Genomic DNA, 22290 nt, shown 5'->3' on the forward strand with positions numbered 1-22290 from the left:
CCATTTGTTGTTTGAGACTAACTTTTCCAGGTCCGGTGGAATAACCAATTTCAATATTTAATTTAAAATTGTACATTCGACGTTATTTCTCTCGTTCGTCTAACTGCATGTAAATTCTTATATCATCCGATCGATGAATTTCTCAATTTTTGTTTAATATAAGAATCAACATAATGTTAAACGAACGAAAGAAATAACGATGAATTTTGAAATTGAATTTTGAAACCAGCCATTCGACCGGCTCTGATAATGTTAGCGTTAAATGCTTGTGTTAATCGACTGTTCCTCGTGAACGAAATTATTCACCGCGTCTCTGAGAAATGGTTCCCCGAGACGTTTCGATTTACCATTGACTGAGCGTTCGCTCCACTTGTTAAATTACCGGAATTTACGCGGAGTTAAGATCGCAGTCGAGCGAGATTGAAATCGCGAAGTACTCGTTAAATCTTGTGTAAAATAATGGCCGCTATAGGAAACCCTTGTCGCAATCCGTTTGCGAGCAAGATTCTTTCGTATTATCATAGAAGGATAGTAGTTGCTTGACAAATATTGTTAAAAGATACAAGAAGACCCGACAGTCTGATTATTCGAATACTCGGACGTTCAAAAATTCGCAAACTTGAAAATCGGAAAATTCGAAAACGTACAAATTTAGCTTTGTGATAACAGACAAGAGCTTCGCAACGTTTGACAAACATATTCCGATGCAAATTTTGGGATAATCCAAGAAGATGTCAACTATTCTGGTGGTCGAAAAGGGCTCGTTGCCTAATTGTACGACAGGAGCATCCTTAAAGGTTTTAACGACTGACAGAACCGAGCCAGACTAAATTTACGTTAGCGTAATTTGCCATAAGGATGGAGTCGGTGCGTTGCCTGGTTGGAGATAGTTTGCAATTGGGTCACCAAGTTTAACATACTCTAACAAACGCATATTCTCCGCGGTGGAACTTGCACGGAAGTTTATGCGGCATAAAGATTATTATAGTTCCAAGGCGGACGGGGAGTTCGACAAAGACGCTTCGTTAAAATCTCCAAGAAAATTTCAATACGACTGAATTATATCGCATCTGGATGTTACCGTGAATTATTTTCGTCGAATACATCGAATAATTACGTAAACGCGTCAATGGTAACATTTCATCGACAAGTCGAACATAAAATCGTTCCTTGCTCGTTATTAAGCAGATCCTATCGTTTTATCGGTCGTTTCGAAACAGAAATTCAACGACTTTCTGTTGCAATACAACGATATTACACACATACAGACACCTGCACAGGCATTTTAAACACGACACTTACACAGGTCATACTCACTACAGTATAGAGAGTGGGATTCAAAATCTTTAAGGGACCATGGATCACTACCATTTGGTTCTGTAAATCTGTTTAATAAATATCACCTAATATTATTTCAACATAAACATTGTGTCTCCCACAGATTATTTATCTTAATTTTAAGATTAAATTCTAACACATTCGTAGACGAATGTAGTTCATGTCCATTCGACGATATCCGCATTAGCCACCTTTCGAGTTTCTCCCTCTGCTGTTCCTCTTCCTCAAAATAGAATATTCCTCAACGATTCCCTCTTCCATGAGCTTTCCATTTCCGAAACGTCTCAATCCAGCGTAGAAGTGTCACGGTCCTCCTCCTCGTCGAACCTGCTCCGGTACGCGACAGTTTCTTTAATTTCGTCGATCAGATTCAGCGAGAGATCACGATCAGCAATCGAGACACCGTCGCACGAATTGTCCGGCCGAATGGGTTTTTGAAACGCCGTTTTTGAAAAGGAAAAAAAAAGTTAGTTCTATTGACTTGGCAACCAAGTGATTGCGCACGTTGTCATTACCATCTAATGACAAAATCCGCAATCACATAGTTGCCAGCCCAATAGTAGTACGCAGCAAGCAGACGTTGAACATCGAGGAAAAACGTGGAATCGTTGGCGTCGCTGGTTTCAAAGCCGAGCCCGTCGTTCCCGAGATCCAGAACGAATCACCGTCCTTTATCTTCTTCTCGTTTCTTTCTTGATTCCCTGTGAACCGGTAGCGACGACCAAAATGGGATTCACCTCGATCGTGGTCGGTCGATCGGCCGGTAAGTGCGTTCGAATGGAAGTCGAGGGAAGGATAAAAGCACCTTTAGCGTCGAATTGAATTTTCCACTCGACACGACAGTCCGACCTCCCTCTGTAAATTCAATTAGCGCGGTAGAATCTCCGACGACCAGGAGAATTTTTCCGATGGAAGCAAGCCGACGCGCATGATAATGCGCCGCGAAGACGAACGATCGATCACCGCGAGTCGCAATTACGATAAGAAGGGCAGGGTCGCTGGCACAGGCTGGCAGAAGGTAAGGTGTGGTTCTCCATTCTCACCCTGCTCCATGGAAACTCGCCTTTGTGCCGTTAACCGGCTTCGTTCTCCTTCCTCTTTTTCTCTCATTTCCTTCTACTCTGCTTCCTCTTTTTTTTTCTCTCCTAGTCCCTTTTCTTGCGTTCGTTACCGTGCGCCGCGGGTAGTTTCAAAGCGGTTATTTTATGTAAAGCAGGGGGGAAAAAGAAAGAATGACGCGACAGAAGCCGGCGGGTCGAGAGAGTTTTCGTGACGAAAATTAGCTGGACGCGGTAAATTTGCGGACTCCGATAAACTGACGAATAAAATTCAACGGCCCTTTCCTCCATCGCCGCGCTCTCCTTCAACTTTTCTTCCGCGCGTTTGTTCCCGTTATCGTTGCCGCTTTTAATATCAATTAAGCCGAGATTTCGCCTTTAAGATTTCTACGAGGAATGCACTCGCCCCTTAGAAACTGTCGAACGGTTTATTTGGAAACGAAGAAGAGACAAGTCGCTTCTATCGTTACGACGAGTGCATTTTACGGTAATTGTATTTGCGGGAATATTCGATGTCCATTGAGATCAGAATTCAAACCGCGAGCGTGTGATATTTCGCTTCTTTTTTAATATTCCGATTATTCTAGTAATTTTATAGTATCGTCGGTATTATCATTATCGAATTAACAGCCGCCCGTTGTGCATAATTTATTACCTATTAGAATTTCATATTTCTCCTTCTTCATTAGCAGTACAATGCAATATTTCGCTGTTTGGTATTTTATTCGGCCATTATGGCCGAATACAATTTAACGTAATTCGTTAATAATATAATTCATGACCAATTCCATTTCCTAATCCGTGGCAACGTATAGTAAAGTTCAATAATATATCTCGTTGTTAAAACTGTATGCCACGGCTGAATATCGCAACGTGCTGTTACGCCTCAATATTGCAACTTGTAGCACACTGGAAAGCTTTCAACGTTGATCCAAATTTTAAACGCATCTGCCTTTAGTTTTCTTTATCGTCCAATACTCGTGTATAATACCTATATTCCCGCCTTTTATTCCACCCTGTTTCGCAGCCTTTTATTCCTCCTATATTCTCCCCTTTTTACATTCGTTTTCCTACGCTTTTTTCTCCTAACGAAAACACCACGAATAATGGAAACGCTTTGGAAATAAAAGAATTCGGCCGTTGACGTTGGCGCAGGCAAGCACATTGCGAGCAGATATTGCGTGCGACACTGCGAAATGTCAGATTACCCTCTACAACCTTTAATCTCACGTCAGGATTTAAATTATTCCCGTACGTATTTGTTTAATACGAATATATGGCGCTGAAACGACAATCGCGTGCGCCGTTCTAACTAACGAAAAGATAGCCTCATAGAATGTTTTTAACGCACGTAAGACGTTCGAACGAATGTTCCTAACTAACGGGAAGATAACCGTAAATAATGTTTAATACTCGTGAAATATTCGCACGTTTACAGAAAAGCAATTTAAACAGATAGCTCGAAAATTCGCGTCGTCCTAGCGTTATCTTATACATATTTTCGTGACCGCTATTTCTTATTGAATTCTTCACCGTCTTGATTCCATTCCTCGCGGGAATATATTTTATACGATCTTGCAAAACTTTCTTCGAGATAGCGGTCGGACATTTATCCTCAAAGGCAAAGTAACTGATCGATAGTCCGCGTTTCAAATTTTCCTTCTGCTTTTTCGTAAATGTGGAAGTTTTACATTTGCATTCGATGGCGTCTCGCGTAACGTGGTCAACCGACCACCGGCTGATCTTTCATGCAAAAATTAGTTGAAAACGTCGATTAAAATTCTTTCCACCGAGACCTCGTTTTTTTTAGAAAATTTAGTTTCGAAGAATTGTAATAATAATCGGCGAAGGATTATTGCACACCCGAGGATGAGTCAAAAATGTGGAATGAAACTTTTCCGTTTAAAGCTTTATACAACCAAGAGAATAGAATTTGAAGAATTTAGTGCAAAGTTATTTTTCACGGAAACGGATCTCGCGAAAAACTTGTACCGCGCATTTTCCACTTATTTCCATATACGACATATACGATAACCTTTGGTCCATAGTTTGCTCCTCTCCGGTCCAGAATTTGACACGTTCAAGCATACGCGATAAATTTTCCAACTCGATTTTCTCGAAAACGAAGTTTCGGTCGAGCAGATCTTATTCTACACTTTCGTATTGCCGTGAATACGATCAGCCTCTAGTCGGCTGATCGCGTTACGCAAGACACCCTGTACATGTACAAGCGATTCACAGAGTACGTAATAGGTCAGGGAAATACGTGTACATTGAATCGCACTTGTTTAATAGTAAACATTTATGAAGAAACGTATCATGTTATCACAGAGTGACGTAAACGTATTAGTTCGTCGCAAGGATTTATTTATAAGGGAAAAAATGAATGCACGACATTTACCGTTCTATATCATTTCATTGAATTCTTTACGATCCATTTTGCTCCCACAGAACGATAAATCAGTAAAATAATATAAAAGAAAGAACGTTGTATGTGTACTATTTCCTTACAAAACGAAATTTATCAAAGGAAAGCTTATTAAAAGAAAGCTTATAAAATGAAACTTTTGGAACAGCCTAATATTTTCGCGTCACGTAACGCTATTAAATCAAAACGTTTCCGGGCGTCTCGGTGTTCCATAAATACACAGACGTGCACAACCTGTCCATCAACTTGTCACGTCAATGCCACACAGAATTAACAAGTCAAAGAAGATCGATCTGATCGTCGTAGGATTTTTCATCCGATTTCGACAAACGAACGGATATACATTTACGTGAAATCTATTCTCGACATCTTCGACGCACGTACATACATAGACAGCCACGTTTACACGCAACATACACACATTTACAGAAAGCTTACAAATCGACGCATTGAACGAAGATTATCAGCGCGAACGGTGCACCGATGCCGAAACGTTCATCGAGCGACGGTGTAGCGTGGAAAACCGAGTGGACCATCGGTAAGCCGTTTGGCTTCCACGCCCAGGAGTATCGCGAGATCTCCGATGACGTGGTTGTCCACCTCGTTGCCATTGCCGTCGTTGCGTATCCCATGATCCCCTGAGACGGAAACCGCCCATTAGCCGGCCAATGATGATGCCAACGGACACCCAGGTCAGCTCTCCGTCGTGGTACCGCGCAGAGGCCGGCACTGACGGCAGCTTTCGTTCGTCCACTCGTTTCGTTTCGTCCACGAGACGGCAACCGTCCGACGAACGGCAAAGTTTCATCGATCATTCGCCTGTTAGCCAAAAAAAGGAGGACTCTTTTCGTGGAAAGTAAAATCGTCGGGAATGCAAAAAGAAGGGACGATTTAAAAAGGGAACAGGATAATTGCACAATTGGATCGAAGGGAATATAGTCGTTGCTCGTCGCTAGCTGCATCTCGAGGACCGAAAAGATTCGCGAGAGCTGGCTGAAAATTGGAAGATCTCGCGGGGTCTCTTCCAGTGGATAATTGGATCGTCGGCGACTGTGAGTTTAATCGGTTCGCTCGCTACGAATCTCGCTACGATCCTTTTTGGTCGTTTGGACGTCGTCCGGGCGGCTTTGACCGGCTTTCGCAAATTGGCGAAGCGATCGGCGCGGCCGATTAAGGAGGACGTGCGGAGAATACCGGATGCGAATGGAAGGATAGAAACTGGACGGAATTGCGAGGACTAGTGACGCATCGATCGACGTTCGTTTGTTTGATAATCGGTGGTTCGGTTAAATTAACTCTGGCCACGTAGCGCGAACATCGTGTTCGTTCCTTCGCGGCAAATGCGAAGAGAACTTGCGAGCGAATCCTCGGGCATATTAATTCCATATTAATTCTACGTCGATGGTTTATCTTTGTCAACGATAAAGTGAGTTCACGGACGAAGCGAGGGTTAATATTGGAGAAAAAGTAACGGAAAAGAAGTAATGGAAAAACGAAATCCAAGTGAGAGATAATAATCGAGTGAAGCTTGTCTTATGGGATAATAATAATAATAATAACGATGATGATTAATCACCGTGACCTATAACCATCGAATGTTTTATTTTGGATGTGGCGGTTACATCATTCGCACAGTTGCATCGTGGATAGAGAAAAGTGTGTCGTTATGCTTCCCCCTGCGCTCAATGTAAACCCCTGTTTCGATTAATCGAGTGAGCGGCTAAGTTTCTTGATACGCAGTGACATAAATAAGCGATGACCAGTGATCACGCGAACGCTCGTCATTCTTTCGCTTCGCAGTTCCGTAGCAAGTATCTCGCGAGTGACAGAGGAAACCGCCACGTGATCTACATGGATCGGTACGTGTGGTTTTTCATATTTTTCGAAAAAAAAAAAAAAAAATTGAATCTCTACCCAATTTCATAGTTTGGAATTACGTGGGATCTCATATCCGTCTGTTTCTATAATCAGCTGGATATGACGATGCGAAACGTGTTTTCGGTAACGACGTTTTTACTAGAAAAATTTCCTACTAAAAAAACTTTCTCGCTGAAGGAAAAAGTTAAAAAAAGCTGCTTCCGTTACAATTACAATTTCCTGTTCTACCGAAAGCCATACTTTCATTGAAAACGACGCTTTTTTGCTAAAATAACCGCTTTTTTAATTAAAACTGTAAAAAAAGTTCCCATTTAATTAAAAATATATTTCCTTTTCGCTAAGCGATCCTCTTTTCTGCTGACGAATTATTTCGAGGATTTTTAAAAGGTTCCCACGTGCGAAACGGCTCGGAAACGTAAATAGAAATGCTGCGTTCGAATAAACGCGATGCAAGAACAGATAATTTAGCCTTCGAAAGAGCGTGTTCTCCGAGTATCATTAACCGGTTAGCTGTCGCAACCTCTTTGAAAAGTGTGTACCTAAAACGTGTCGCGAAATGTAAAGGACGACGAGTATACTCGTCGAACGTGGAGTACGTGTTGCCATACAGAATTAGCTTGTAACGAAATGACTGTGTTATTTTTTAATTTTATTGCCGACGGGCCTCGTCGTAGCAGAAAATATTACCATTCCTTCGTGACGAGTATACTCGTGAAAAACAGCTAACTAGTTAATTCGCCGGTAACTCGTTTTACCTTCATCTTCGTTTTTCTTCTTCGTTCGTAACCGAGGATCGGAACTTTGGCCCGATTTACTCTTGGCGGTGTCGCCCTAAGCCTGGTCTGTCCAAGTTATACATAGAAAAAATACCATGGGACAGTAAAAACAGCAGGGGCTGAAAGCGATAGCACGCTAGGGTGGCGGGAACCGAGCTCGTCCGGGGACAAATATTTTTCGAAACTTTTCCTTCCAGCTACGTCCAACCAAGTTACGTATGAATCAAATTATAAAGAATAAATATACCTCGTAAAAAGCGACGAGGAACGTATCTGACGGTAAACGTTTTTTTACCATTTTTCTTTCTTTTCCTTTTTTTTTTTTTTTTTTTCTTTTGCATTCGATGTATCGTTTCACACGCGAGCGAAACGTGTCTCGAATATCCTTCGTTATGGCAAAAATCTGGAAACCGCGTCACTCGCGCGGCTGAAACAGAGAACATTTAAGCGGAAAGTTGGAACTAGGATTTCGACGATGGCTGTCGTGTGAAAGGACGTTGCAATTATTCAGGATCGTCAAGCGAAACAAGCGAAGCGAGATAATACGCGAAAGAACCGAGGAAGAAACGATCGGAATAGCAAAGAAGAAATAATCCGAGCAATGGCCCGGTCCAATCCAAATAGATCCAATCCACTTCCTAACTTTCTAACGAACGAGGTAAAACACTTGCGCTACAAATATTCGCAACGTTGCTTACGCAGCCGCGTTATTTTCACAGCGGATAGTCGTTCCTGCGGCATTTTCCGCGCTTCTATCTGCCGTTGTACGTCGTTCAATGATCGACGACGACTGCAACAACGATGTTTATCGAAATAACGTGACGGCGATGATAAATTATTATTTTTCGCGATCGCGTAAATTTTTCGAAACAATGCCGTCACGGGATCGTTTCATCCTATTCGCGGTCTTAACGGATCGTTAATCCGAACTTGCAGAGCTGTGCGAATTTCAGCTACGCGACTTTTTATCTTTAATTAAACTACGGGACAGAGGGAGATGAATTCGAGATTTTGGAACGCGAGCAACGGCGAGATTATCGCGGAACGTTCGTAAGTGGAAACTATAAATTTCGACTCGCTGATGGCTACGGATAATCCCGAAGCCGCCGGGCTCATATATCTTAACTTCTATTTGGTTATTAAGGCGAGTCATAACAATTCCAATCATTTACAACTTCAGTTTAAAGCCGCTCGAATTTATTACGAATTCTCTACGTTTATTAAACGAAAATTATTTCTTCGTTTACGAACATAGGAGCATCTCGTTTCCATGTTATCAGACTCTCGTTCCGAGATTATTTCCAAACTTTCTGTTTTCTCTTTCTTTTCTTTTTTTTTTGGCATCCGATGTATCGCTTCACACGCGAGCAAAACGTGTCTCGAATATCTTCGCTGTGGCAAAAATCTGGGGACCGAGTCGCTCGTGCGACTGAAACAGAACTCTAATTATCCTGATCGTCGAAGAATCTTTGCCTCGAAGGGCTTGCTTTTCACGTACGATGGCGTGTTCTTCGAGAAAGAATCGAAGAAGAAACAAAATTGAAGATTATCTCTTCCTTCGCGCCGAATACTCTTGTCGCAAGCGATTATTTTTATTTATTGGTAGAACCGATCGCCAATTATCTATCGATCTGCCACGGATACGCGAGAAGCGGAAAAGTCGAGGTTCCAACGAAGAATTTGAATAGAAGTTTACGATTTTGCAAAATAGCGCGATAGAAACGATCCGCAGTTCGTGATAATTGGCGGTTGAAGTAACGCGATGTTTTCCAGTTTCGTAACGTCGCTTCTCACAGTTCCTTCGATAGCTGCATCGTTTCCGGACAGATAACATCATCGTTCAGTGATAATTCATCCGACGAGATAATAAGAAGCGTTGCGTTCGACGCAGAATGTAAGAACCAAGCAGTTACTTCTTATTTCTTGTTATAAAATCTTAATTAATTAACAAATTGTTGTAGCTTCAGCTATAACGAGATTGTGAATTGTTAGATTTATATACAATTGTTAAATAACAGTAAACTAAAAATTGTTAAATAGAGCTTCTTGCAATTAGAATTGTCGATACGAAAATTCCTAGCTACCGAAAATTAGCAAATCGACTTTAATCCTCCACCGAACAGAGACGCGAACCACCCGAGCTTCAGTAGCCAGTCCACGTTCTATACATGTCAATAAAATCTCGTAACGTGGAATAAAACTACAAGTACGACCGTCTGCAATTGGAAATCTCGCGTATCGATCGCCTTCGCCGTTAAATCTTGCCATTTTAACGTAACGGGAGACCCAGCATTACCGATAGGTGGAATCGATTCCTCTTAGTATCTCCAGCAATGCACAAAAGAGACCACGTTTCACGCGCAATTATTACCAGCGACCAAATTCCAAAGCCGCAACGAAATTCTAACCACCTACACTCTTTGTTTACAGACTCGGTGTACCGGTGCACCGCGGAAGAGCGAACAATGGATATGAGAAGAGCAGAGGCTAAGTAGCAGGCTGCAGGTACAGGAACAGAGAGGGCGAAGCAACAGGAAAGAGGAAGCCGACCGAGTGTGGTGCGAAGAAGCAGCCGACAGAAAGTGTGTGAGAGAGGGTGAGAGAGGGAGAGATAGGGGGGAATAGAAAACGCCGAGAACGACAAGACTGAAACGACGAAAACAGTCCTTTCTTTCGAACAGCTAAGCGAAAACAAAACGAAAGCGAGAGAAATCTGCTAGAGGAAGGAAAAGAAGAAGAAGAAGAAGGAGGAGGAGGGGAATAAAGAGGTTACGAGATCAAATTTTCATAAAATTTCGATAAAGTTTCGAGTAAACAGCAGGTAGTCGAACAAAAAGATGAAGGAGAGCAGCTTATGGACATTGATTTGGGCAATGAGTCTGGCAACGAGTCTGAGCCTCGCGCAATCGGTCAACTGCCCTTCGCACGGTGAAATCTCGCCCTGTTCCTGCACACTGAAGAAATCCGGCTTGGACATCGTATGCGAGTACACGGACATACTTCACATCTCGGAGGTGATGAGCAAGTTGAAAGGGAGGACGAACGCGGTGATCTTTTATCTGAGGCTCAGGCACAACAACCTGCCGAAGCTGCAGCCGTATGTGTTCCTCGGCCTCGACATCCGCCATTTGACCATTCACAATAGCAGCCTGTCGAAGCTCGAGGAATCGTCTCTGAGTTCCATCGGTGAGTACCCTCCGCTTCTTCGTTCTTTGCCCAATGAGCGTCTCGATCATCCCTTTGACAACGTCTCGCGATTCCTCTTTTTCTCCCTGTTCTCAAATCGACCGACGGAAAAACCTTTTAATTCAATCGCCACCTCAACAGCGTTCTCCTTCGTCTGAAACGGTTTCGCTGCTCGTTCAGACCCGATCACGCGGTAAATTCAAGCAGCGATACGCTTCTTCTCGTCTTTGCTCCTGTCTCTTTGCGTTTAAGTAGAGACATATGCGGACCTTGAACGTTCTTCTTATTTACGCTTTGACATCTTCCTACCTTTCGGTGTATTTTCTTTTTTTTTTCTTTTTTTAAGTATCTTTCCATTCTTCGCAAATGAAAAACCGCTTGATAACTGTTCCAACGTTCCATCGCGAATTCGCCTCTTACCTGACCCTTTCGACGAAGCGCAAGCAATTCATCAATGTGGTTTATCGCGGCGTTTCGCAGGGACTGGCCTGACGCAGCTGGACCTCTCGCAAAACGCTTTGCTCTCGGTGCCGTCTAGCGCTTTGAAGGATCTTCAACATCTACTTATACTGAACCTGAACCGCAACAAGATCAAAAACATCCACAAAAAGGCTTTCGAAGGGCTCGACACCCTCGAGATTCTTTCCCTGTACGAGAACGAGATCTCCTACATAGAAGAGGACGCGTTCACAGGATTGCACAAGTAAGTTACTTCAGCTGGAATCAACCACCTGCTACCTATCACCTGGCTGCGAATTTCATTACGTCGCTTTTTCTTCCATTACTTCGATCCTTATCACTTCCGATTAATCGATTAAAAAAACTGACTTAAACAAGCGTCGTAGAATTAAGTTGCAAGTAAAAGGATACGTTTGAACCGTAGCCGGAAGCTGAGAAGATTGAATCTCGGAGGAAACAATTTGACCAAAGTGCCGACACCGGCGCTGCGCACTCTGGACATGCTGAAGAAGTTGGAGATGCAGGAGAATAGGATCACGGCCATTCAGGAAGGCGATTTCGAAGGTACGTCTACTTTCGTTTCCGCCTTCCCTGCGATTCCTCGACTTAGCTCGGGATTTCCTCTGGGGCGGTTGACGTTAACGCGCCACGTACGGCTCGAGCTCCTCGCGTTGCAGCGTTCCTGAAGTAGAATGATATTTGTTAAATGCTCTTTTCCCAATCTTTTTTGCGCCGACCAAATTCCTTAAAAATCGGAACGAACTTTCCCATCGACCAATATTACGAAGCGAGCTGTCGGGATAAATAGCGGACGTTTAAGCAAATTCATATCGTTACGAGTACCACTAAAAAGAATGAAATATCGTACTTTGAATATTTTACGTGTTTCCGCTCGATATGTGCACTCTGTGCTTCGCTAGTATCTTCGAATATGCGATAATCACATGAAAATTCGCCGTATGGTAATAGGTAATATTTCTTACACAGTTTTATTGCAAAGAATTCACGCTAAAATGAGAAGAGATATTTATCGATGCTCGTGAAGATTCATATTTTTAGGAAAATAATTAAAAGGGTGGAAAGGGATTTGGCTCGCTTATCGAATTATCGTAACGAGCACTATGATTATCTTGTATTATTCTTACAGATTGCGTTCGTTGTACGCGTCTGTGCATCTTCGCAGCTTCGAGGATTTTACTTTGAACTTGGTATTTCTCATCCATCGGACTTGCAACGATTCCATTTGAAATCAGAGTTTCGTATCGTTTGAAAGCGATTCGTTCGTCTTATTATACCAACTTCCTAGCTCGAGTACTAGACTGTAATCCACTTATATTCGATTAACCTCGTAACTTTACAGTGCGTGCACGCGCGTGCATCGCCGACCTTTTCGCATGCGAGCAATAAGGTCATCGATAGAGTTAATATCTGTATTTATTCTTAGACGCGAATTAGCTCGTCTCTAAAAAAGAGGGCCGCGTGGTAACTTTCAAGCAGATCGATTCGCGCAATGGCAGTGCCTCTTCAAGGGTGAGACCGACCCTTCGCTCCAACCCCGTGCTTTACTTTCTTCTGTCGACTTCTATTTTCAGACTTGCGATAGAAAAAGAACAAATCTATCTATTCGAATCTGTCTATTTCTTTCTTTTTCACCTCTCTACCTTTTACGATCTATGAATGGGACGACGAGTCGTTGCCTGAACCAATAACAACGACAGCGTTTCTACAAATCCTGGGAAACCTCTCTTTACCTGACGCGTATCTTAGACACTCTTTTTAGATCTTTCGTTCTAATGTTTCGTTATAAATTTCCCTAAACGATCGTGTTACGAACCTAGCTTACTTTGCACAGAGAAAGCAATTACCATGCTATCTTGCCAAAGCTTGCGAACGATAATCCGCAGACACGTACCGCAGCCAATCAGCGTCGTTCCTTCTGCAGATTTTCCACGAAAGACGGACGCTGATTGTCTGCGACACGTGTCTGCGGACAGTCGTCTGACGGCGCAAGCTCAGCTTAAGAGTACGGCTTATTCGTGGTTCGCTGCTGCGGATATTTCATCGCATACCTGATGATCTTTTTAATTCGATATTACCAGCATGTACTCTGAAAACACGGTTTCCACGTAACACGGTGGAAAAATTACCGCGGCCATTCTACAGCGCGATATTCTCGTAACACGATTTCCATATAACGCGACTTAATAGAAGACTTGGACAGCGTTCGTATAACACGAATATTTCCATCACGCTGTTTTGCTTTCGCTCGAAACACGATGTCGATACAACGCGGCACCTATTACTGCCGCGTTACAATAGGATTCACTGTAATAACGCAGGATACATCGTTACGGTATATGAAACTGGTAAAATTACTATATGCAAAACTATGGATTTTGTAAAATATCATGAAACCGGGACCATTCCTTGACGAAAGCTGAAACGATATATATTAGCAGATAATGTAATTGTTGTTCAATTGAACACGTTAGTCGTGCCGATAAAAATTCTCTTTTCCCTGTGTTATCAGGTCTGAAAAGCCTGGATTCGTTAGGACTGGCGCACAATCAGCTTCGTGAAGTGCCGGCCCGCGTGTTTGCCCATTTGACGCAATTAAACTCTTTGGAGCTGGACGGAAATCAAATTACACACGTGGATCCGGATGCGTTCATCGGTCTCGAGGGTAAGCTTAATCACGATTTCATGCGATTCCTTTGAAACGTCTCGGCACGTGGCACGCTCGGCGAAACGCCATTATTTCTATCGCATCGCCTCGCACGCCTCGGATAACCGATTATCCGACCGATTTTCCATCAAACGCGTACACCGAGCTGCGTCGATCTCGATTTTCCGTCGACGGCAAAAGCCAACGTCGCGAGAACCGTGCTAATCGAAATTATTTCCGACAGTTCCCGTAAACTGCCTTTGTAACCGTTCAATCGCTTATCTGGTTCGAGAACGATCGTTGCACGTAACGATATTAAATCGTTCGATCGTCTAACATTGCGTTATAACGTAGAAATTTGAAACGATGATCCTGCGGAAAAATCTTCGTTGCTCGTTGTCGGCGTCGAACGCCCGTTTAACGACAATTTGCTGATAAGTGGAACGTCGGTGAAATTCGCGAGTGCCTGCCTGCCTTCGTACGTAATTTCGCGAAAAAAAGACCGTCGGTGATTCGATTAAAAATTTGATTAAAAAATTTAAAAAAGAAAGGGTAATTTACGTAAATTCAATGGAAATAATCTCGCAGAGAGGAAGTTAAACGAGAGGCACGTTATGACAAGGCTATTCTGAAGGGAACAGTCGTCGCTCTTTTCAAACTCGATGACCTTTTTCCGGCAGGATCCTAGATATTCCTCGCTGAGGAATTAGCGAACAGATTGAACTTCTCTATGATTATGCGATGAAGTCTGCCTGTTTGACGTACAAACAGGTAGCAGACTCGATCGAATGGACGTTGTGCCCCGGGCGGAATCGAGGAAACTTGAAAGTTGCATGCACGTCGATGAAATATTACCTTGCTACATCGTGACTGTGCGACGATTACAGGTCAATTATACCGTACAGCACGGATTGTCACGTACCGTGGCGAATAGTGTGAACGGTCTGATTTAAAGCGCATGTTTCAATATTCTATGGTGCCGGCACCATTCCGAACGTAACGCGTTGCAACGAATCCGCTATACGATATGTAACGTAGGATGTGTCTGAAATCATGGTACGAGCGATCGGGTGGTAATTCTACGCACAAAAATAAGTCGAAAAGAAAGAATAACGTTTTTTCGTTCGAGGCCTCGTTTTTGAGAAAAATGAGTTTGAAAATCGGTGAGGTACGCGTGCACCTCAATTGTACGTTTCCATAAATTTCGATCGACAATGTATATTGTACGTTTAATAGTGTGTTTAATATGTTTAAGAATACAGACACGGAGAGGAACAGAAGTTTTACAAATGGAAGAATTAACTTACACGGTTACCCAACCGATTTTCAGACTCACTTTTCTCGAAAACGAAGCGTTAAACGAAGAAACGTTATTCCTTCTTTTCTGCTTATTTTTACACGTAGAATCACCAGCCAACCGCTTATACCGCTTAACTTCGAAGACACTCTGTGTATGAACATTCCTTAATTCGACGAAAACAGCCTGAAATAGACGAATGTATAGCAGCTGTCGCATCTGAAATTGCAATTTAAATGATAGCTCGCGGCTCGCGCTTTCTTTGTAAGGCGTACTTTGTACGTATAAGATATTCCTTTGCTCGATAACTGGTTTGAAACATCGATTATTCAACGTTAATAAACAGAAAAGGACGAAACGATTCGATAAATAAACTTTCCAATAATCGATCGATGGTAATAGCAATTCAAGCGAGCTACGCTTTGCTGTAAACAAACAAAAAAAGCGTTAGACGACCATTTTTACGCGTGCTATGCCGTTAACGGGGCAAATATCAGCGCGTTTATGGCTCTGCAGCCCTCTATAATCCAAATAACTTAATCCAAATTACTTGTCATCACGCGATCATCCAACACACGTCTCTCACCTTATCGGGGGAAAACGATTTAAAGAATGTGAAGAAACAAAGCGTATCGATCGCAGCCAACGAACGAATTGGAATCGTCGAGGAACGAAATTTTCCCTACGTTCAACGTAAACGCGTTGCGTTCTCTTTCACCGTCGATTAATTAGCCTCGTTTCCCAAGCCCAAAAACCTGTCGTATTACGACTACGCTCACGCGTATTATATTTTAATCGAATTACAGAGAACCTGCAATATCTGCGACTGGGCGATAATAATTTACACTCGGTGCCGAGCGACGCGTTACGCCGTCTACATCGATTACGTCACCTCGATTTAAAGGCCAATAACATTACCGTGCTCCCGGAGGACGCTTTCACCGGATATGGTGACTCCATTACGTTTCTCAACCTGCAGAAGAACCTGTAATTTTTATTATTTCGTTAAGAAAACGATAATTCTCTTCTTGTAGAATTCTATCATCGTAAACGGCAACGTTCTCCTCTCTTTCTCTTTTCTTTTTCCTTTTCTTTAGAATCAAGGTGCTGCCGCCTTTGGTTTTCGAAAATTTGAACTCCCTGGAAACGCTGAGTCTGCAGAACAACAAGCTCACGCACATACAGGAGGAAGTGACTGAAAATATCGTGGACACCCTACGACACATCGATATCACAGGTAAATGTCAAGGATCCGTTCGAACCTCCTTGGAGAGAGGGCAACGCGTAAGTCATGTTCCTGGGAGCCATGTTCCTCTTAGAAGCCAACCTGATTAACACGATTTTGTGGAAGGAAATGCGCGATATTCGCGTAATTAGTATCACTCGATGTTAAAGGAAAGAAAACGGAAAACTTATTATCGGGAACTTACTTGCTTATTACGAAGAGACAGGCTCAGGCTGGCGCAAATAGCGTGGTAAATTAAAAAGCCTAGTCCCTGTAATTGCCAGTCTTTGCTCTGCATTTCCTTTTATGAAATTTTAACGACTCGTACAATGTTTCGTATAATTCCACGAATGTGTCTAATTGAACGACAAACGGGAAGGATTTGAAACGTAAATGAAAGCAGTCATCGAGTAAAAGTATAGGAATGAAATATCGCGAAGAGTGGAGGAAAATATTTCAAGAGTTAGTTAACGAACTCGCCGACGAGTTTTTAAGTCGGAGGATTCAGAATGCAGCGACTGCGACTCGGAGAAGTGGTAGTCATTAAGAGACGTCATTATCGTGTGAACGGAGAAACACTCCTTTTAAATAATGCCCTGTAAGACCTACGAACGAGCGCTGCTCCTGCAACATCGTAAAGCTTAACAGGCCGCAATCGAACCAAGCTCTTTCTCCACAAAGGTATCTCAGTTCGCCAGAACGATTCAATAGCCAGCGTAAAATGAATTAGTCGTTTAAGAAATTACAGTTGCCCGAACTAATAAAAGCTATCGAGGAAACGATCGACTAGAAGTATATCCAAGAATAAAAGAAACGAAATAATAAATACGTACACTGGACATTTATCTGAAACATTTTCCACTTGCACTTTTTCCACAGACAACCCTCTGATCTGCAACTGCGAGCTACGATGGTACACCGCTTGGTTGGGGAATTTACGCGACAAGGACGACGAGAGGATGTCGAGGAAGCGCACTGTGTGCACCATGCCCAACGAACATCGGGAGTACTCCGTTCAAAACATACCGTTGGAGAGAATGGGTTGCGTCGGTGAAAACGCTGGAAGAACCTCGTCGACTGGCAGCTGCGGCGTTTACATCGATATGATGCTAGAAATAGCAACAGTGGCCATCGTTGCTATGCTCTAACTGCGATATTCGATGCCGTTATGTCACGTTATGTCCGAACATCTCAGTTTCCCCTAGCGCGAATTTATTCCCCTGATTCGCGAACGCGAATGCTTGCTACCGGCGGCGTTATCCTCGTTTGCTCCACTTTCGTTGGCCAGCGAATTTATCGTTCTTCTGTCGTCGTGCAATCATGCCACGGTCGCGGAGACGTGACACGATTGAACGATTTATAGCTTAATCCTTTATGTAGTCTCACTTTCGACCATTGCAATTCCACTGCTGCGCAATTCGAGTAAATCTACTTAACGAGCAAATGTATCGAGAGCTGGTCGAAAGTCGTGGGAAATGTTTGCGCGCGATATCGTATCGTTGAATCGTAAAGAAATCGAAGATGTTTTTTTTTTCAATGTTCGTTATCTTATTGCTACTTTTCCTTTTTATCGTACGAAAGACGAAGGGAAAAGAAAAGAACGTATCGAGCACGATGTCGTTCGATCAGGAGTAGAACGAAGCCGAAAAACGATACGATTGAATATAATACAGCACCCGTGTACATCTCAGTTGTCGCGTCTGACTGGTCGAATTCCAAGGTCGAAATCGTAGGTGTTCCATCGGGAACGAACGACGGTCAAAGAATATCCGAAACGGGGCAAGAGAGAATTCGATCGCGACGTACGATAACAGGGTGAAAAAGGAGCCCTCGATATCATAAATAATTGTAAGAGCCTTTTTCATCGAACGTTACATATCAAGATCGTTGCCAAGTATTTTATGGATGTCTGTTAAAGCTCGCACGAATGCGAGATGCGTAGTATAACTTGATAGAAAATTCGAATGTCTATAGTTTAGCCGTCACTCATCCACGGACATTCATCTTATACATATCAACGCGTTCCTTAAACCATTGGGACGATATCGTCGACATTTCTTAATGTTAGCACTTCGTACGTCACAATCTCACGTAATAGCAATATAGACGATAGGTCGTCAATCTCCAGTTTCTGTTGTTGCTGAAAGTTGCGAAAATATTCGTCAGACAGCCTGACCGACGGTATTTACGATAAATTAATTTTTCCTATTTTATATAATAGGTATATATATAAAGGTATTTAGTTCCGGTTTGAAAATTATACAAAGTTACATTGCTAATTTATTATCTGGATATCGGTTCCACGGTATTTGCGTTATTTCAGGAAAAATCGCGAATTTATTACGTTACTCGGCCGATAAATATTCGGTGGAAACGGAGTAATCGGGTAATCGATATTCAGGCGTGCTCTTTAGCCTGCAATCTTTGCCGGTGATATCTTGAGATCGTTCAGCTGCTTAACTCCATTCACAAAGGACCGACCGGTCGAAATGAAATAACGACTGCTGATGAAACGTAATATACTCAACAGGAAACCGACACTTGTCAATTCTGGTAGAGCACGACCGCGATCATTCAAGTGGCTTGTCGCTTCTGTTTTGTAGGCTCTACTTGCGCTCTAGACGTCGACACTTATACGGCGCGTGATAAAATTACACCGTCTTTCAGCAACGCCGCGAGATGAGACGGCAAAACGATCGTGTACGTCGCAGTTACGCTTTTGCCGCACCATCCTTCGTTTCAACTAGACGCTTTAAATTCCCCTCTTTATTATAGCAACGCACGGATTGTGACGTGCGAACACACCACGTATGCTTGTATTTCGAGTTGCGAAACGTGTTCGAAGTTCGTTCGATACGCGCGGCAAACGTCAAAGATATTTGTAATATTTTTCGACGAACGCGGAAAATTCGATTGTTACGCGGAAACGAAGAAAGTATAGAGACAAATCCTGCACGTAATTATTATATTGTCGGATTACATTAAACGATATAGAGATATATGTATATCATATGAGTGGGTTGATCAATCCGTTGCGAGTATTTGTTGGTAAAATGGTAAACCATCATCGAACACCTTTCGTACACTTTATACCGCGCGATATAATTATTAATTATCGATAATGCGTTCACAGAACGCAGAATCGTAAATAAGTTACACATGGAAAGTACATCGTGTTTTACTATTCGATAAATAGAGTAATAAAAAAGTAATAAGATTAAGGCATTAATATTACGAATAATATACTGCATATCGAAATTAGATTAATGATAATATTACGTCGTGACACGAACCACTATGAAACCTAATGGAAATCGAAGGAAAATCACAAAAATATTCGTTTTCCTTTTTTTTCGAAATTTATACGATTTATTATCGAATTATCGATTGTCCTCGAAACAGATACTACGTATGATTTAAAACATCGATCTGACCGATTTTATTTAATTAATAAATCAAGTTTCTCTTTCAAAACGTTTTGAGTTATACGGAAGGTATCGGAGGGATGACAAGATATTAAGAAAATATTTTTTCCTTCGATCAAAAAAGGGAGAAGGTTCGTGCCAATATCACACAACACACACATATCATTTATACGCCCAAAATTTTACCTGTAAAATAATGGTTAATTAAGGCTTCACTGATATAATCTCTAAAGATCATATACATATCGTGAACGTGAGATTTAAGAGAATTTATTTGTTAATATATATATAATATATGTACGTTACATATATATACACATTATTACGATCATCAAAGATATATTATATACCTATATATTATATATATACATATACGCATTGGATGTTTTTTCTAAGAAGTTTCATCGATATAAAAATACAAAGTTGTTATTTACGTGCTGTTGTTACAAGTGAATAATCTCATTGCAGATTATTTCAGCCCAGTATCTATTTAATGATTGTCCAGTACTTTCTTCTCTGACGAATTTTCTTTATTAGTTGGGACTTGAAAAAAATATTAAGCTTCATTTAAACGATACGCCGAGTGGTATTCTTTGCAGGCCCTACACATAGCTTAGGATCCTCAGGAGGCATATCGAAGATACGTTTTCTTCATATCTTACTACTTTGATGCCAATTATTTTGTTAAAAGAAAAAGATTCGCTCGAACGACAGCACGTGAATGATTATAAGTTGACGAAAAATACCAGTAGATACAGAAATAAAAAGAATAGTAACGTTAGCATAGACGCACTTATCCAGTGAGGCAGGAGTTTAGATCCCAAGATTAAAGACTGAATCGACGGGAAAGAAGTAGAAAAATATATAAGTATATCCGTTTCCGCATTGATCTTAGCTTTTGTCGAGCAATATCGGTCTCTTGTTTCATTTTACCTATCAACAGTACCATATATATTCGCGACTTTCTCAAAAACTTTTTATTAGAACTTGGTACATAATATCGACGGATCATAGATTTCTTTCTAATTGTATTATCTTCTTCATTGACATATTATCAAAAGAAAAACCAAGGGACTCCTGACTCACATAGTGAAACATATCCCTTTAGGTGATCGTAGAACGATGAAACGGGCTAGTCGCTTGCGCGTATTCGCGTCGGAGACACCCAAAGAACCATGTCGAGACATATCTCTGATGGCCGTAGGTTTTAGTCTCGCCGGCTGCGTTGTTATTATTACTAATTATTATAAGCGGTATTTTTGTACAGTGTCTTACAGTGATGAAGTCGTTGCAGGCGCAGCCGACGAGCCGTTCACGGCGTAGCCATATTATACATTATATAAATATATATACATACATATATTTATTTCAATTATAGCGCGTAATACTCTGAAAACCTTTCTTTGGCGTACACATGATACATACAGAGATGCATGTGCACGCATGTAAACGTAAATTAAAAAAGCGTCAGTTTAACGAAACGAAAGAGAAAATGCAAGTAAAAACGGAGAACAAATACACAATGTCAAGAAAGGATTTGTTCGTATGAACAACTTCAAGAACGGAGCTTTTCTTTGTCTCTGTCTCTGTCTGTCCTTCTCTCTCTCTCTTTCTCTCTCTCTTTCTCTCTCTCTCTCTCTCTCTCTCTCTCTATTTATCTATCTCTTCCTCTCTCTTTCTCTCTCTCTCTCTCTCCCTCCTTCCCTCTTTCTCTCTCTTTCTCTCTGTTTTCATTGAACTTCGGTGGATATCTTTACTTGTATCTATCTCGGTGCTCTCTTATATTGTCCGCTTCGTTACCTCTCAAAAAATCATTTAAATTTCTCCAATTTATAATTACTGTATACGCTGGTAAACATCACATACACGCGAGAGACATGCAAGCATATACACACGTACAAATAATAATTTTACAAACATAGGATACACGTACGATAGATTACATGTACGGACACATTACTACCTACATACCTATATGTTATTTCCTCTTTGATTAAGAGTAGATAATTAATCTGTGTAAAAGCCACACGAAGTTCGTGTGAAATTGAAATACGAATGAGAAAGAAGGATTCTATCGCAAAGGATACATACACATACACACGTACACACGCACACGGAAAATCCATGCCTAAAATGACATATCGGTGTTACAACGTATAAATATATATATAAATATAATTATAAATATATAAATATAAATATTATGTAAAACACAGATACACACATAAAATTCGTCTGTATATGTCTATAAATATTGTTACATATATATATGGTCACTATAATGATAATTATTACGTGATATGTATTACGAAACATCTTTTTCTCGCAAAGGCCCGTGATACGGGCATCTACTCAGATTCTAATGTCTATATGTCATTGTTTATTATGTCGTTAACAATTAACGTGTATATGTGAAACTTTCAAAACGAATAAAAGGTACCTAAGCATATGACCATCGTTATCTTATTTCCTTTCTACCGAATCCTTGTCTGTTTTCATTTATACTATAGTTAGCTGTACTAACAAGTATACATTATAATTGATTAATTTTTACA

At 41.5% G+C, this 22290-nt stretch overlaps 1 protein-coding gene across 4 annotated transcripts in view; it reads left to right on the plus strand.

The window, feature by feature from the left end:
* LOC100642295 (chondroadherin-like protein) overlaps window positions 1-22184 on the plus strand; it is a 168527-nt gene extending 146343 nt beyond the window's left edge. For 3 of the 4 annotated variants that reach the window (XM_012315110.3, XM_048410959.1, XM_048410960.1), the window contains 7 exons: window positions 9909-10664; window positions 11145-11367; window positions 11548-11687; window positions 13654-13806; window positions 15892-16072; window positions 16183-16322; window positions 17190-22184. In XM_012315110.3, coding sequence (XP_012170500.2) covers window positions 10316-10664; window positions 11145-11367; window positions 11548-11687; window positions 13654-13806; window positions 15892-16072; window positions 16183-16322; window positions 17190-17458 — 1455 coding nt within the window. In that variant the 5' untranslated portion in view covers window positions 9909-10315 and the 3' untranslated portion in view covers window positions 17459-22184. Of the gene's footprint in view, window positions 1-5580; window positions 6684-9908; window positions 10665-11144; window positions 11368-11547; window positions 11688-13653; window positions 13807-15891; window positions 16073-16182; window positions 16323-17189 lie in introns of those variants that run through there. The other variant, XM_003399807.4, reaches the window with a different exon arrangement.
* Window positions 22185-22290: the final 106 nt, after the last annotated feature.

The sequence above is a fragment of the Bombus terrestris genome, chromosome 12 (genome assembly GCF_910591885.1).
Source record: "Bombus terrestris chromosome 12, iyBomTerr1.2, whole genome shotgun sequence".
NCBI classification, from domain to species: domain Eukaryota; kingdom Metazoa; phylum Arthropoda; class Insecta; order Hymenoptera; family Apidae; genus Bombus; species Bombus terrestris.